Below are 18,160 nucleotides of genomic sequence, written 5' to 3' on the forward strand. Positions count from 1 at the left end.
GTAGGGACCCCACCATGGGTGTGGACCATGGTGTAGGGACCCCACCATGGGTGTGGACCATGGGTAGGGACCCCACCATGGGTGAAGACACACATCATAGAGTAAAATGGGGCAAGTGACCTGTAGCATACAGTAAGACGACTTACAAGACAAGAGCCTCGATGCTCATTCAACTCTACAGGTGTTTAAAACCCTGGTGTGTGTGTTTTAACACACACACACAGGTGTGTTAAACACAGGTGTGTTTTAAAACACACACAACACCCGATGTCTGGCCCTAATGGGGTTGTTAACGACCCCCAACACCTGCAGGAGGCGGAGTGCCAACACCTGTCTGAACCACCCATGCCAGACTGGCCTCTAATTGGCTTCAGGTTGTCCTGTATTGATTTTCCATTTTTTTTTTGTACCTATTTTCCTTTTTCAAAGCAGTTCACGCGCGAGTTTATTTTTCCTGTTGTTCTTACATAATTGTGCACACATTGGACCGAGCTTCAGCTCTTGGGCCACTGTTATTCAGCTCTAAATCACCTAATTACACAAGCAGCTGGTTCCCCCGAGCAAATAGATTGATATTATATCAGGGTTTTAAACACCTGTAGAGTTGAATGAGCATCGAGGCTCTTGTCTTGTAAATCATCTTACTGTATGATACAGACCTCTAGCCCCATAGTGATGTCTCACAACATCATTTCAATACAATCTGAGCTCTTTTAATGTAAACTCGAGGAAATTGTGTTGGGTATACTCTTGATAATAGTTGGCGGAGGTATACTCTTGACAGTATGTCATCTGGCTAGTGTAGGGTGGTGTTTAGGAGGCCGTAAACTTAAATAGGACTGTAAACTTAATTCAGAGACTCGTATTCTAAGACATCATAAGGGCAGAGATTCAGTCTTAATCCCAATTTCAACTTCGGTCCAAATTCCATCCTCCCCAATCCCAATTCCAGCTTCAGTCTCGATCTTACTTTCAAATCCAGGCTTCGTGGCGGTTTTAGTAGCCCAATCTACCTAATCACAGTCCTTGTACTAATCCCAGCACAGGGAACTAATCTAGTTTGGAGTTCTAAAGTCAGTCACGGCCGTAGGCTGAATTGCAGTCTTAAGCATCACGTTCCAGTTGTAATGGTAAGTTTAAGGCAAGTCTTACTGCAATCCGTGTCACCTCTGAAAACCGAGTTTAGCACCAGCCCTAGTTCCAGACCTCTTCCAGCCCTGGTTCCAGACCTCTCTCTCAGCCCTGGTTCCAGACCTCTTTCAGCCCTGGTTCCAGACCTCTTTCAGCCCTGGTTCCAGACCTCTCTCTCAGCCTTGGTTCCAGACCTCTCTCAGCCCAGGTTCCAGACCTCTTTCAGCCCTGGTTCCAGACCTCTTTCAACCCTGGTTCCAGACCTCTTTCAGCCCTGGTTCCAGATCACCCCTTAGCCCTGGAACCTGACGCCTCCCCCCCCCCCCCAGCCCTGGAAGGCGCTCTACTGCCGGTTAATGATTCTAATTTGTGAAATGAAGACTAAATTGAGCCAATTTCAGGAATTCTCTTAGAGTTGTAGCAGTTATAATGTTAAGTTTTTCTCCTCTCTCGTAGGGTTATACTCTCCCTTGGTCTACAGTGGGGATTGTGGGGCATGGGTCCCACACCAGTCCCAACACCAGTTCCACACCAGTTCCACACCAGTCCCACACCAGTCCCAACACCAGTTCCACACCAGTTCCACACCAGTCCCACACCAGTCCCAACACCAGTCCCAACAGCAGTCCCAACACCAGTCCCATATCAGTCCCAACATCAGTCAGTCTAAGAACTAACATCAGAACAGCCTTCAGGAACCTGTGTAAGGAATCATTCAGAACCTTGTACACCACATATGTAAGACCAATCCTGGAGTATGCAGCCCCAGCATGGAGCCCGTACCTTGTCAAGCACAAGACGAAGCTGGAAAACGTTCAGAGGTATGCCACTAGGCTAGTCCCAGAACTAAGAGACATGAGTTACGAGGAAAGGCTGCGTGAGATGCACCTTACGACGCTGGAAGACAGAAGAGTAAGGGGGAGACATGATCACTACCTAAAAAATTCTCAGAGGTATTGACAGGGTTGATAAGGATAAACTTTTTAACACAGGTGGTTCGCGAACAAGGGGCCACAGGTGGAGACTGAGTACCCTAATTAGCCACAGGGACGTTAGAAATAACTTTTTCAGTGTCAGAGTAGTTAATAGATGGAATGCATTAGGAAGTGATGCGGTGGAGGCTGACTCCATACACAGTTTCAAATGTAGATATGTGTGTTGTACTCACCTAATTGTGCTTGCGGGGGTTGAGCTTTGGCTCTTTGGTCCCGCCTCTCAACTGTCAATCAACTGGTGTACAGATTCCTGAGCCTACTGGGCTCTATCATATCTACATTTGAAACTGTGTATGGAGTCAGCCTCCACCACATCACTTCCTAGTGCATTCCATTTATTAACTACTCTGACACTGAAAAAATTCTTTCTAACGTCTCTGTGGCTCATCTGGGTACTAAGTTTTCACCTGTGTCCCCTTGTTCGTGTCCCACCCGTGCTGAAGAGTTTGTCTTTGTCCACCCTGTCAATTCCCCTGAGAATTTTGTAGGTGGTTATCATGTCTCCCCTTACTCTTCTGTTTTCCAGGGATGTGAGGTTCAGCTCCTTTAGCCTTTCCTCGTAGCTCAATCCTCTCAGTTCCGGGACGAGCCTGGTGGCATACCGCTGAATCTTCTCTAACTTTGTCTTGTGTTTAACTAGGTATGGACTCCAGGCTGGAGCTGCATATTCCAGGATGTTGTGTGTGCGTGTGTGTGTGTGTGCGTGTGTGTGTGTGTGTGTGTGTGTGTGTGTGTGTGTGTGTGTGTGTGTGTGTGTGTGTGTGTGTGTGTGTGTGTGTGTGTGTATACTCACCTGGTTACGCTTGCGGAGGTTGAGGTTCGGCTCTTTGGTCCCGCCTCTTTACTGTCAATCAACTGGTGTACCGATTCCTGAAAATACAAGTCAAGGGCGCCCTGGACCGAACCAGTGACCTCTCGATCTGCAGTCGAATGCTCTACCACTGAGCATTCGACACAGTACGTGCCTTGAGTCGAATATTCAGAGTACCACACATAAGGGTGAGCCTCCCTTATGTCACACCCTTATGAATGTGTGTTGGGGAGGGGGGCGGGGGAAGTATGCAGCAGGCCGAGGCAGCCACGGATGTGTCCTGGGGCTGGTCAGACAGCTTGGCCACTCAGCCCTGTCTCCTCCTGTTCTGCCGCCTCACTGGGCAGCTGTGAGGTGCTCCTGAGGGAGGTATATACATACATTCCGTCTCCCTGTCACCAAAAGGAGACAGCACATTCAGCCCCGCTCCTGTGCCAGGTAAGTCCACTACGGGCTCACCATAGCCCGTGCTACTTGGAACTTGTTCTGAGTAGCTGAATCTATAACAACAACAACAATCCCGGTCGCGGAGACGCTTGCTATAACACGTTGCTGACCACTACAGCCTGGTATCACCAGCTGGGGCTCCAAGGCCACGCTTGTGTGGACACCGCCGCAGGTCAGGTCATTACTGTCTGCTACTGTAAAGTAGCGGAGGGTGGTGATTGGCCGGTAGAGTAGTTTGTGTGTGGTAGAGGCGCTGTAAACAACTATATGTATCCAGCCTCACTTCTCCTCTACTCTCCGCTAATATGTAGCGGCCCACCGTCCCAGCGCCCCGCTACTTTCCGCTAATGTGTAGCGGGCCACCGTCCCAGCGCCCCGCTAATCGCCACCAGATTATACCCTTGGTACCCCTGGTACCTCTGGTGGTACCCTTGGTACCGTGAAATTCAATAAGTTGTCAGATGGTGAATGGAGATTCGCGCACCACCAGAAGTCCGGACCTCTCCCACGACACATTCCTGGTGGAGGCTGCACCTCTCTCCCACGACACATTCCTGGTGGAGGCTGCACCTCTCTCCCACGACACGTTCCTGGTGGAGGCTACACCTCTCTCCCACGACACATTCCTGGTGGAGGCTGCCTCTCTCTCCCACGACACATTCCTGGTGGAGGCTGCACCTCTCTCCCACGACACATTCCTGGTGGAGGCTGCACCTCTCTCCCACGACACATTCCTGGTGGAGGCTGCACCTCTCTCCCACGACACATTCCTGGTGGAGGCTGCCTCTCTCCCACGACACATTCCTGGTGGAGGCTGCCTCTCTCTCACGACACATTCCTGGTGGAGGCTGCCTCTCTCTCCCACGACACATTCCTGGTGGAGGCTGCCTCTCTCTCACGACACATTCCTGGTGGAGGCTGCCTCTCTCTCCCACGACACATTCCTGGTGGAGGCTGCACCTCTCTCTCACGACACATTCCTGGTGGAGGCTGCCTCTCTCCCACGACACATTCCTGGTGGAGGCTGCATCTCTCCCACGACACATTCCTGGTGGAGACTGCATCTCTCCCACGACACATTCCTGGTGGAGGCTGCATCTCTCCCACGACACATTCCTGGTGGAGGCTGCATCTCTCCCACGACACATTCCTGGTGGAGGCTGCACCTCTCTCCCACGACACATTCCTGGTGGAGGCTGCATCTCTCCCACGACACATTCCTGGTGGAGGCTGCCTCTCTCTCCCACGACACATTCCTGGTGGAGGCTGCCTCTCTCCCACGACACATTCCTGGCGTAGTGGACAGTGGATGGAAGGGTTGTGGAAGGGTTGTGGGGGGTTGGGTTCCCCCTGCCTTTCCCCTACAGAGGTTGAAGGGGTTACCCATGCAGCGAATAGGACCCAAAAACCTGGCGCCGCTATGTGCAGACTGTGACGGGATCTTGAGGTTATCTTGAGATGATTTCGAGGCTTTTTAGTGTCCCCGCGGCCCGGTCCTCGACTAGGCCTCCACCCCCAGGAAGCAGCCCGTGACAGCTGACTAACACCCAGGTACCTAATTTACTGCTAGGTAACAGGGGCATAGGGTGAAAGAAACTCTGCCCATTGTTTCTCGCCGGCGCCTGGGATCGAACCCGGGACCACAGGATCACAAGTCCAGCGTGCTGTCCGCTCGGCCGACCGGCTTCCCCTCTCCGGGGATGGTGACATCACATACCTCGTCCACACCATGTCTGAAACGAGATGTAAAATATATTTTGTTTTAACCTCCTTGGGTTAGATTTGGTTTAGGTTAGGTTAGGTTAGGTTAGGTTAGATTTGGTTTAGGTTAGGTTAGGTTAGGTTAGGTTAGGTTAGATTTGGTTTAGATTTGTATCTTGACTATAACAGTGACGTGACAAGCAACATATTTTTTCTCAGGTCTTATAGGCCCTATACTCGGAGTAGTGGGTCCAGATGGGTCCTAAATGTATAGTTAGGGAAGCTGAGGTCTTAAATGAAGCACGTCTGTATGGCCCAGAGGCGATCAGACACAAAGGGTGTCTAGGACGGTTTTAATACAGAGGGCATCAGGAGGCTCCTCGGTTCGATCCCAGGCGCCGGCGAGAAACAATGGGCAGAGTTTCTTTCACCCTATGCCCCTGTTACCTAGCAGTAAAATAGGTACCTGGGTGTTAGTCAGCTGTCACGGGCTGCTTCCTGGGGGTGGAGGCCTGGTCGAGGACCGGGCCGCGGGGACACTAAAGCCCCGAAAACATCTCAAGATAACCTCAAGATAACCTCAAGAAGGCTCCTGATTCGGTCACCTCTTAGAGGTGAATCACCACGATACTTTGATAACAATTATCAAACTAATGATTACACTTAGATAATTATAAATCCGGGTTTTTGATAAGTCAAAGACCCGGACTTTGTAGTTTTAAAGTTTCAAACTTCTTTGTAGTTTTGTTTTGAAACTTTTCCTGTGTCGCAGCTCGTCCGGAAAACTCGAATCTACGTCCGAGAGGATCCCAGATCTAAAACTCCCGTCTGTCCTGAACCATCGTCCAAAGGGAGCCCATCCGGAAGCCATTGCAACTGTTTATGAACGAAACGTAGCGTCCCCTAGCCCGCCTGAAATGTAGCGTCCCCTAGCCCACCTGAAATGTAGCGTCCCCTAGCCCACCTGAAATGTAGCGTCCCCTAGCCCACCTGAAATGTAGCGTCCCCTAGCCCGCCTCAGGCTATGCCTAAGCTGAGGACCGTCTCTAGCTTTCAGGCTAGGGAGGGCTAGTCTGAGCGAGCTTATTTAAGCTGCCGCCGTCCCCAGTCCCTTAGGCTATTCTGACCTAAGAATCTCTTGGAATCACTTAGAATCTCTTAGAATCACTTAGAATCTCTTAGAATCACTTAGAATCTCTTGGAATCACTTAGAATCTCTTAGAATCACAGCTCTCAGGGCACAAGACCTCGCCCTGAGAGCTGTAGGGTCTTGCAAGTGGCTTGGCTGACCAAGTCGCCAGCAATGTCTGACGACTGTCGGATGGGTGTTGTTGCTCCTGCAACTTCGTATAGGTGGTGGTGGTGGTGCAGGTGGTGGTGGTGCAGGTGGTGGTGGTGCAGGTGGTGGTGGTGGTGTTGGTGTTACTGGTAGTACGACATTGTCACACGCCAGCTACTAGTGTAGATATGGTGTACATCTACACCTACAGCAGTGTGTATGAACCGTGGCAGTGGGTGAATGTATGAACCGTGTCAGTGGGTGAGTGTATGGGGGGGGGGGCGGCGATGCATGCCTGTCAACTTCCCTCATGACGGACTGAATCTTCTCAACTCTTCCCAATGACTATATAGTGTTCGCGCGTCGCTGCTGCGTCCTTCTGTGCGTCGCTGCTGCGTCCTACTGTGCGTCGCTGCTGCGTCCTACTGTGCGTCGCTGCTGCGTCCTACTGTGCGTCGCTGCTGCGTCCTACTGTGCGTCGCTGCTGCGTCCTACTGTGCGTCGCTGCTGCGTCCTACTGTGCGTCGCTGCTGCGTCCTACTGTGCGTCGCTGCTGCGTCCTACTGTGCGTCGCTGCTGCGTCCTACTGTGCGTCGCTGCTGCGTCCTACTGTGCGTCGCTGCTGCGTCCTTCTGTGCGTCGCTGCTGCTGCGTCCTACTGTGCGTCGCTGCTGCGTCCTACTGTGCGTCGCTGCTGCGTCCTACTGTGCGTCGCTGCTGCGTCCTACTGTGCGTCGCTGCTGCGTCCTACTGTGCGTCGCTGCTGCGTCCTACTGTGCGTCGCAGCTGCGTCCTACTGTGCGTCGCTGCTGCGTCCTACTGTGCGTCGCTGCTGCGTCCTACTGTGCGTCGCTGCTGCGTCCTACTGTGCGTCGCTGCTGCGTCCTACTGTGCGTCGCTGCTGCGTCCTACTGTGCGTCGCTGCTGCGTCCTAGAGCGCATTTACGTCACTCTAGACGTCGGAATGAGAGTGAGACGAGATTAGACCACGGAGAGATGGTGAAGACGTCGCTTGGGGCAACAATGAGCACCATTATTACTTCCGGTGATGGTGAAGGGGGTGGGGGGGGGGGGGTTGTGGAAGGGGGGGGAGTGTTTGACGGTCCCACTTCCACCTTATCGTTACCTATCACGTTAGCCGCTAGTTAGGCTGAGACTTAGGGCCCGTTACCCTGAAGGGAGTATAGACGCTGGGAGATGCAGCTAGCTGTAAGGGTGTTGAGAGAGATATATGGGTTTAGATCCCATCGCGTCAGGGCAGGAACAGAGAGGGAGAAGAGGGAGAGAGAGAGACAGATCTATCTGTCATACATGATAGATGTCTCCCCCTCCCCCCACCCCATTTACGAGGGACAGGAAGCCTGCTATGCTTATCGAGGTCAAACCGCCCCCCCCCTCTTTCCCTCCTTCCCCACTCCCCCCCCCCTCGTCCCTAGGGGGAAACGACTGACCCCTCCCCAGGATGCAACCCACAACAGCTGGCTATATCTTCCGTGTACCTATTTATTGCTTGGTTAATAGGTGTAAGGAAAAGTGCCTTCTTCCTGCCCGAGAATCTAACCCGGGACCATGCGTGAAAGTACTGTGCTCAAGGCATGAAGATTTTCAGAAGAAAAAGCTACGACGGATCTGTGCAAGAAAGACTTTTATTTATTTTTTATGTAAGGATAAAATACATCGTTTGTGTACGTGATGGACAGCGATTCGGATTCGTAGTCCTGAGGTTACGGGTTCGATCCCCGGTGGAGGCGGAGACAAATGGGCAAAATGTTTCTTTCACTCTGATGACCCCTATTACCTAGCAGTAAATAGGTACCTGGGAGTTAGACAGATGCTACGGGCTGCTTCCTGTGGGGTGTGTGTAACAAAAAGGAGGCCTGGTCGAGGACCGGGCCGGCGGGGACGCTAAGCCCCGAAATCATCTCAAAATAAACTCAAGAAGAAGGACTCCATAGAAGAGAAACACTACTCAAGAGGAATGTCTAGACAGGAGCAATGTTTCACGCCTTGAGAATAGCCATAGACATCTGGTATATTACTGACTCAAGGTCTAGGTATATCTTTGTGGTATGTCACGGTGTTGGTATAGTGTCACGGTATATATATATATATTGTCCTGGTATACATAAGAGTGTCCTGGTATACATAAGAGTATCCTGGTATACATAATGGCAAGTTTAGGACATCCAACATCAGTTGACCAGTGTCAAGCATCCCAATGCTATGTCTATGTGTATTGTTAGGTTAGTATTGGGTCTAGGTCTAAGTTAGGTCTAAGTTAGGTCTAAGTAAGGTCTAAGTTAGGTCTAATTTAGGTCTAAGTTAGGTCTAAGTTAGGTCTAAGTTAGGTCTAAGTTAGGTCTAAGTTAGGTCTAAGTTAGGTCTAAGTTAGGTCTAAGTAAGGTCTAAGTTAGGTCTAAGTTAGGTCTAAGTTAGTATTGTAATAAGTTAGGAATGAATATTCTTAGTTTCGCAAAGTCGGTAGAACACATAGAAGTTGTCTGTTGGACGACGCTGTAAGTGATTGGTTGATTAGTAGATATACACCAGGTGAGCTGATTGTCGGTGCTTTGAGGTCAAAGGTCATAGAGGATCTGATAAAGCATCATTTATTAGCGTGGTTCCAGTGTCAACTTCTTTAATCATGTAACTAGTGATTTGTCAGAAAAAGGTGTTCAGTATTTTATCTGTGTGGCACCTCTTTCTCTCTCACTCTCCTCACCTGAGTGGCCCCATACACACACCTGGGGAACACCAGTGGCCCCACACACACACACACACACCTGGGGAACACCAGTGGCCCCACACACACACACACACCTGGGGAACACCAGTGGCCCCACACACACACACACACCTGGGGAACACCAGTGGCCCCACACACACACCTGGGGAACACCAGTGGCCCCACACACATACCTGGGGAACACCAGTGGCCCCACATACACACACACACCTGGGGGACACCAGTGGCCCCACACACACACCTGGGGAACACCAGTGGCCCCACACACACACACACACACCTGGGGAACACCAGTGGCCCCACACACACACACCTGGGGAACACCAGTGGCCCCACACACACACACACACACCTGGGGAACACCAGTGGCCCCACACACACACACCTGGGGAACACCAGTGGCCCCACACACACACACACACACACTTGGGGAACACCAGTGGCCCCACACACACACCTGGGGGAACACCAGTGGCCCCACACACACACACACACACACCTGGGGAACACCAGTGGCCCCACACACACACACACACACCTGGGGAACACCAGTGGCCCCACACACACACACCTGGGGAACACCAGTGGCCCCACACACACACACCTGGGGAACACCAGTGGCCCCACACACACACACACACACACACCTGGGGAACACCAGTGGCCCCACACACACACCTGGGGAACACCAGTGGCCCCACACACACACACCTGGGGAACACCAGTGGCCCCACACACACACACACACCTGGGGAACACCAGTGGCCCCACACACACACACACACACCTGGGGAACACCAGTGGCCCCACACACACGCCTGGGGAACACCAGTGGCCCCACACACACACCTGGGGAACACCAGTGACCCATACACACACCTGGGGAACACCAGTGGCCCCCCACACACACCTGGGGAACACCAGTGGCCCCCGCACACACACCTGGGGGACACCAGTGACCCACTCACACACCTGGGGAACACCAGTGGCCCCACACACACACCTGGGGAACACCAGTGGCCCCACACACACACCTGGGGAACACCAGTGGCCCCCCACACACACCTGGGGGACACCAGTGACCCACACACACACCTGGGGAACACCAGTGGCCCCACACACACACCTGGGGAACACCAGTGGCCCCACACACACCTGAGGAACACCAGTGGCCCCACACACACACCTGGGGGACACCAGTGGACCCGCACACACACCTGGGGAACACCAGTGGCCCCACACACACACACCTGGGGAACACCAGTGGCCACACACACACCTGGGGGACACCAGTGGACCCGCACACACACCTGGGGAACACCAGTGGCCACACACACACACCTGGGGTAACACCAGTGGCCCCACACACACACCTGGGGAACACCAGTGGCCCCACACACACACACCTGGGGAACACCAGTGGCCCCACACACACACACCTGGGGACACCAGTGGTCCCACACACACACACCTGGGGAACACCAGTGGCCCCCCCACACACACACCTGGGGGACACCAGTGGCCCCCCCACCCACACACACCTGGGGGACACCAGTGGCCCCACACACACACACCTGGGGAACACCAGTGGCCCCACACACACACCTGGGGGAACACCAGAGTGCTGAGGTCAAAGAGCTCCTCCTTGAGGTCCTCCTCCAAGCTTCAGGGTCCATCATCAGTGGCCCTAGACCCGCTCTTCTGTGGCCCCGTGCCTGGAGAAATAGTGGTCGGCATTCATCAGGGGGTTAAGGAGCACTTCCCCTGGTGATGATGGTCGTTATCTCGGGCCATTAGCAACACAGCCTCCTGCAGATCATATCGATATCATCGCATTCAACACTTAAATTGATACTCGCGGGTAATTTGGAGGGGAAATTGGTGTAATTTGTACTTTGCGCGGGGATTTCTCGCGGGCGACGCGCTAGGCTGTTCTTTGTGGGGGTTTGGGGGGGATGGAGGGTTGTTAGTGGGGGGTTTGGGGGGATGGGGGGGTTGTTAGTAGGCTAGTCTGAACGATCGTTACGCTAGGCATCATAAATACAGTTTATGGTGTTATGAGAGCGCTATAAAAAGACATTAAACAGTGAATGAAAATGATTTATGTGGTGCGAAGCTGCTTTAAGCTGTGTATGTGAAGCTTATTGAAGGGATTTGGGCAGTGTGTAAGATTTATGCTCTGTGTACGTGTGTGTGTGTGTGTGTGTGTGTGTGTGTGTGTGTGTGTGTGTGTGTGTGTGTGTGTGTGTGTGTGTGTGTGTGTGTGTGTGTGTACGTGTGTGTGTGTGTGTGTGTGTGTGTGTGTGTGTGTGTGTGTGTGTGGTGTGTGTGTGTGTGTGTGTGTGTGTGGTGTGTGTGTGTGTGTGTGTGTGTGTGTGTGTGTGTGTGTGTGTGTGTGTGGTGTGTGTGTGTGTGTGTGTGTGTGTGTGTGTGTGTGTGGTGTGTGTGTGTGTGTGTGTGTGTGTGTGTGTGTGTGTGTGGTGTGTGTGTGTGTGTGTGTGTGTGTGTGTGTGTGTGTGTGTGTGTGTGTGTGTGTGGTGTGTGTGTGTGTGTGGTGTGTGTGTGTGTGTGTGTGTGTGTGTGTGTGTGTGTGTGTGTGTGTGTGTGTGTGTGTGTGTGTGTGTGTGTGTGTGTGTGTGTGTGTGTGTGTGTGTGTGTGTGTGTGTGTGTGTGTGTGTGTGTACTTACCTAGTTGTGCTTGCGGGGGTTGAGCTCTGGCTCTTTGGTCCCGCCTCTCAACTGTCAATCAACTAATATTGTGTGTGTGTGTGTACTTACCTAGTTGTACTTAGTTGTGCTTCCGGGGGGTTGAGCTCTGGCTCTTTGGTCCCGCCTCTCAACTGTCAATCAACTAATCCTGTGTGTGTGTGTGTGTGTGCAGGATAAAGCTATCTTTTGTGAGGTTTAATGTGTTTAGAGAGAGAGAGAGAGAGAGAAAGAAAGCATTTAAGACGTACAAGCAAGACGACTTAGTTTCCTCTCCTCCCACAGACGGCTTAACAACAACCGATTACGCCACCTGCCAGATGGTCTCTTCAACAACAAGCCTCATCTCTACCGCCTGTGAGTATACATGAAGTTACAAGCCTTGATTCCTTGACTCTAATACTGTTGTAAACTTGTATACCTTTACCGTACAAGGGGGCTATTCCCAGCGTGTTCAACCGAACTTGATCTAGTATATAAGTTTAGTTACAATAGTTACATCTATTATAAATCAAGACGAACGTGAATTCTTTTGTGCCTGGATTCCTGGATCTTGAGAACGGCGTGTTGACGTTCTCATAAACAGCTCACGAATCCGCGACGGAAGCCGCTGTAAATCCATGTCGACATGCGACACCATTTATCTGTAGTGTTCATGGGCAGATATTTACCGACCTTTAAGTAGATGTTTCGCAGATAACCGCGGAGATGTCTTACCCGAAATTTCGTCTGGGAACATTGGCTTATCAGGACACAGGGGCGTTACCAGTGGTGGGGGAGGCGCCCGGCCGGGGGTGGGTATTTGGTCATGAAGACTGGAGAGTTACCGGTGGTGGAGACCCGGTTTATGGAGGGAGTTAGGGGGGGTTTGGATCTGGTCTGGTGCATTGCCGTTGTAGATCCCACTGGGGGAGGGGGGGTTGTTATGGTGTTCTAACGAGGCAACTACCGTTCAACAACACAGTGTTGTTACCTGCCTAAGAGTTCGCTGAAAGTTATTTTGTCGTGCTAGCAGTCTTGTGGTCGACATTATCTGGTTAAGAGCACATACACACACACACACACATACACACACACACACACACACACACACACACACACACACACACACACACACACACACACACACACACACACACACACACACACACACACACACACACACATTTGATTTACGTAAATGATATGTTTACAGGAGTGGAATCCTACATGTCGATGTTCGCGGATGACGTAAAGTTGATGAGAGTTGTGACAGACTGAGGATTGTAGGATCCTCCAGGAGGACCTGAACAGGTTGCAGAGATGGTCAGAGAAATGGCTACTGGAGTTCAACACGAGTAAATGTAAAGTTATGGAAATGGGATCAGGTGATAGGCGACCGAAGGGACAGTACACAATGAAGGGGAACTGCCTACCTGTAACGATTCGAGAAAGAGACCTGGGAGTGGACGTAACACCGAATCTATCTCGTGAGGCACATATAAATGGGACAAGGAGTCATTGCTGTAAACAACCGATGGCTAGAAAGGCGGGATCCAAGAGTCAATGCTCGATCCTGCAGACACAAATCGATGAGTACAAATATGTGAGTACACACACACACACACACACTCCTGTGTGTGTGTGTGTGTGTGTGTGTGTGTGTGTGTGTGTGCACGCGCGCGCGCGCGCTCACCTATTTGTGTCTGCAGGATTTGGCCTATCTGTTACTGGATGATAGTACAATTACTGGCTCTTGCAAGGCTCTTGCTGACTCTTGCTATGTCCTTGTAGGCTCTTGCTAAGGTCCTTACTAGTTATTGCAATATATCCTTGAAGGACTATTCCTCTCCTTAATTCAAGAGGAAATTAGCCATTATAGACTATCTAGGCGACATGCCCAAACCTGCGTACCAGATACACTGTAAACTCTATAGACACTGCAGGATACAGTTTACACTAATTAAGGCCGACACAATAGGCTGCTGACCACCCAACAATTATACTCCAGCTCTCAACACATACGAAACATGTATATCATTCGGCATTTTTAGCGGCTTTATTAAAATTTACCTCAAAAACATCACTCTGAGTTTCCGAGCTCTGCATTACTCTGAGTTTCCGAGCTCTGCATCACTCTGAGGTTGCTTATAAGAACGATCACTGTGGATTTGTGAAGGATTCCAAGCTCGCAAACGCTTCAGTGAATAATAATTAACCCGCCGTGATTGTTTGAAAGATGTAGAGGTTTCGTAGGCGGTTGTGGACATGCTTCATGATTCCCGGTGCAGGTCCTAGAGTGAGCTGAGTACATGTGTCGAGACGCTATCAAATCCTAATGATGACTGCCGCCTGCTGCTGCTGCTGATGTCTTCAGTCGACAATAGGAAAATGAATCCCACTTTCAAGACTACTTACAAGTTGTAAGATAAGGTCTTAGTTATCTTGGGAGCCCGCCTCGCCAACCTCTACGTTACTCAATATCATTATTGCTACAAAAAAGTACCCCGCCCCCCCCAAATTCATTATATATCCGGTAATTAGAGAGGCAAATTTCTCGAGCGCGGTATCGAACGAGGTGTTGAGACAGTCTGGTGGTCGAGGGAAGAGTTACAGGCACATGTTTGCTTAAGTCTCTCTCGAGAGGAAGTTACTGAACGTCTTAAATGGAACGGAGACATATGGAGATATTCTTATCGGTTATTAGGTCAGGAGTTGGAGTTGGTACTGGAAGCAGTTGGTAAGTACCAACTTAACCCAGTACCAACTGCACCCAGTACTGGATGTAGTTGGTACTGGATGTAATAGTACTGGATGTAATAGTACTGGATGTAATAGTACTGGATGAGTTGGTACTGGATGCAGTTGGTACTTGTTACAGTATCGTCACCCCTCGTTGGAGTGTAGAGTAGCAATTTCAGCGCCATCTATGGGTCTGCACTCCAATCCCCTTCTTGATATTGGACGCTATGTGGACAACGCCATCTATTGGTGGTGGTGGCGTGACAGCAATGAATGGGTCGGTGTTTCCTGCCTTGGTCAGACAGAGAGGTCGTTGTGAATGACCTCTGGTGCTTGGCGTATCCAGATCAGCGCCATCTAGGTTGTGCTACAGAGCATACTGTCAACTCCCCCGTGAATGTGTGTTACCGCGTGGTTCCCCCTTACTTATTCTTCATTGCACTATGCAACCATTTCTTGAAAGTGTACTAACCACTTGGGGTCGGATACTAGTAATAGAGGTTACAACATCAAGAACCCGGTTAATGTTCCTAATTGGCTGTAACAGTACTGGGTGTAGTTGGTACGGGGCTGTAGTTGGTACTGGGTGTAGTTGTACCTACTGCAGCCAGTAGTAGTTGTTGAACTACGGCCAGTACTGGGGTGTAGTTGAACCATTTAACAGGTGTGTAGGTGTGGGTGTGTGTGTGTGTGTGTGTGTGTGTGTGTGTGTGTGTGTGTGTGTGTGTGTGTGTGTGTGTGTGTGTGTGTGTGTGTGTGTGTGTGGAGAGACACGTTGGCACAAGACGTCGGCGGACACTCAGGTTGTTTGGTGTCAATCAGAGCAGTAAATGTCTCGACGGAAGGTATTTGGCAGTGTTGGAAGGTGTGTGTGGCGACACTGGCCCGGCCAGCATGCTAATGAGGGCTCAGGTGAAGGGTCGTTAAGAGCCGGGATGACCTCGTCTCCTGTCACTACCTATATATACATTGTTTCCTCGCTCAACTCGTTTCGGAATGTGTGTTTTTTTCCCCATCATACAAAGCTACTTTTTTCCCCGCAAATATTTGCAAGATTAAGATGTGTGTATCTGTGTGTACTCGCCTAGTTGTATTCACCTAGTTGTGCTTGCGGGGGGTTGAGCTCTGGCTCTTTGGTTCCGCCTCTCAACTGTCAGTCAACTTGTGTACAGGTTCCTGAGCCTACTGGGCTCTATCATATCTACATTTGAAACTGTGTATGGAGTCAGCCTCCACCACATCACTGCCTAATGCATTCCATTTATTAACTACTCTGACACTGAAAAAATTCTTTCTAACGTCTCTGTGGCTCATCTGGGTACTAAGTTTCCACCTGTGTCCCCTTGTTCGTGTCCCACCCGTGCTGAAGAGTTTGTCTTTGTCCACCCTGTCAATTCCCCTGAGAATTTTGTAGGTGGTTATCATGTCTCCCCTTACTCTTCTGTTTTCCAGGGACGTGAGGTTCAGCTCCTTCAGCCTTTCCTCGTAGCCTATGCCTCTCAGTTCCGGGACGAGTCTGGCGGCATACCGCTGAATCTTCTCTAACTTTGTCTTGTGTTTAACTAGGTATGGACTCCAGACTGGAGCTGCATATTCCAGGATTGGTCCCAGGTGTGTGTGTGTGTGTGCGTGTGCATTCATCTAGTTGTGCTTATGAGGGTTGAGCTCTGGCTCTTTCGGCCTGCCTCTCAACTGTCAATCAACTGATTTATTTTTCCTCGCGCGCGCGCGCACACACACACATACACACAGGAAGCAGCCTGTAACAGCTGTCTAACTCCCAGGTTCATATATATTGCTAGATGAACAGGGGGCATCAAAGTGCCAAAGATTACGAATCCCGGGCGCTGTTCACTCAGCTACCAGGCCCCTAATCTGTGTGTGTATGTATCTGAACCTATTTACTGCTAGGTGAACAAGGGCATCAGGGCGAAAGAAGCTCTGCCCTTTTGTTTCCGCCTCCACCGGGGATCGAACCCGGTAGCTTAGGACTACGACCCCCGAAGCTCTTTCCACTCAGCCACTACCCCCATGTGAGTGTATTAGCTGAGTGAAAGAGAGATGGTTGAAAATCCTATTAAGTTATAGAGTTTGCTTAAATGCCTAGTTTTGATCAAGTTAGTTTGGGCGTCGAGATTCTTCTGGGGAATAAGACGATGGTTAGACAACATCAGTATCACAGGAAGCTAAATTCCTTTTTTTTCGAAATTCCTTTGCATTCGACCAGTCAAATAACTGCCTGTTATTTCACAAATGGTTGAACAATGCATTCGCTGCTTGACTTATATATGGGGCTTTATGCGTTCCACCCCCCCCCCTCTCCCCAGAGATTTACCATGTTGGATAATCTACTTGGGATCCGGTAGATGAATCTACAAGTAGAACTTGACGAATTTTTGAATCAACATATTTCTGTCAACTCGCATTTAAACAAAAAACATTAAATTTCAGAATTGTGCGGTTTATACACCATGTTTTTTCAGTGTGGATATTGTAACATAAGAGGCGGTATCATATACGCCTTGGTCATGTCCTCACCAACAAACACAGGATCACGGAAGCGCTCAAAAACACTGAAGGAAATGCAAAGTACTTGATTATTTTATAAGGTTCCGTTTGAAAGAAATCTACTGAAATTGTGGTAACTTAAGTTTTAAGTTCATGATGGATACCTGAAGAGGTTTCAGGGAGTTCTTGTACTCCCCGAGCCCGGCCTGAGATCAGGCTCGACTTGTGACAACTTGGTCCAACAGGCTGTTGCTTGGAGCGGCCCGCAGGCCCACATACCCACCACAGCCCGGTTGGTCCGGCACTCCTTGGAGGAATAAATCTAGTTTCCTCTTGAAAATGTCTTTGTTCCGGCAATATTTCTAATGCTGGCTGGGAGGGTGTTGAACAGCCGTGGACCTCTGATGTTCAGCGGCTGCCACCACCACGAGCCTCGCTGTGTACTTGACTACTCTCTGCCATGCGAGGAGACCTGGGCGTTGTCTGAGAATGTTTATGTCAAGAACCTGTGTCTTAAACGGTATTCTTCAATCGTATTATTCTTGGGAGCGTTAACCGGTTCAAGAGAGTTCCCTAGATGATGAGGCTTGCTGAGTTTTTAATCTCTAATTATTGTCTCGTATACTCTGGAGGGAATTAACATAAATAACTGGTTAAATTAGTTGGTAGTTGACGCTAATATTACACACAAACACATTAATTAATGAGACGTGTTGTGACGGGAGAAGATTGTAAGATTCTCCGAGAGGACCTGAACGAGTTGCAGAGATCGTTGGGAAAATGGCTATTGGAGTTCAACACGAGCAAATGTAAAGGGATGGAAATGGGACTAGCTGACAGGAGAGCAAAGGGACAGTACTCAATGAAGGGAATCTACCTTCCTGTGACGACGCGTGAAAGAGACCTGGGTGGTGAACGTAGCACCTAATCTATCTCCTGAGGCACATATAAATAGGATAACGACAGCAGCGTACTCTACACTGGCAAAAGTTAGAACATCATTCAGAAACCTAAGTAAGGAGGCATTTAGGGAGCTTTACACTGCCTACGTAAGGCCAGTCTTAGAGTATACCGCGACATCATGGAAAAACACAAGGAAAGGTTCAAAGTTTGCG

The 18,160-nt window shown here is 50.3% G+C and overlaps 1 protein-coding gene across 1 annotated transcript in view; it reads left to right on the plus strand.

Moving 5' to 3' along the window:
* The window catches only part of LOC123751064 (protein slit-like), a 758,079-nt gene that overhangs the window by 506,403 nt on the left and 233,516 nt on the right, over window positions 1-18,160 (plus strand). The window contains exon 4 of the mRNA XM_069308639.1: window positions 12,102-12,173. Coding sequence (XP_069164740.1) covers window positions 12,102-12,173 — 72 coding nt within the window. The remainder of the gene's footprint in view (window positions 1-12,101; window positions 12,174-18,160) is intronic.

The sequence above is a fragment of the Procambarus clarkii genome, chromosome 63, assembly GCF_040958095.1.
Source record: "Procambarus clarkii isolate CNS0578487 chromosome 63, FALCON_Pclarkii_2.0, whole genome shotgun sequence".
NCBI classification, from domain to species: domain Eukaryota; kingdom Metazoa; phylum Arthropoda; class Malacostraca; order Decapoda; family Cambaridae; genus Procambarus; species Procambarus clarkii.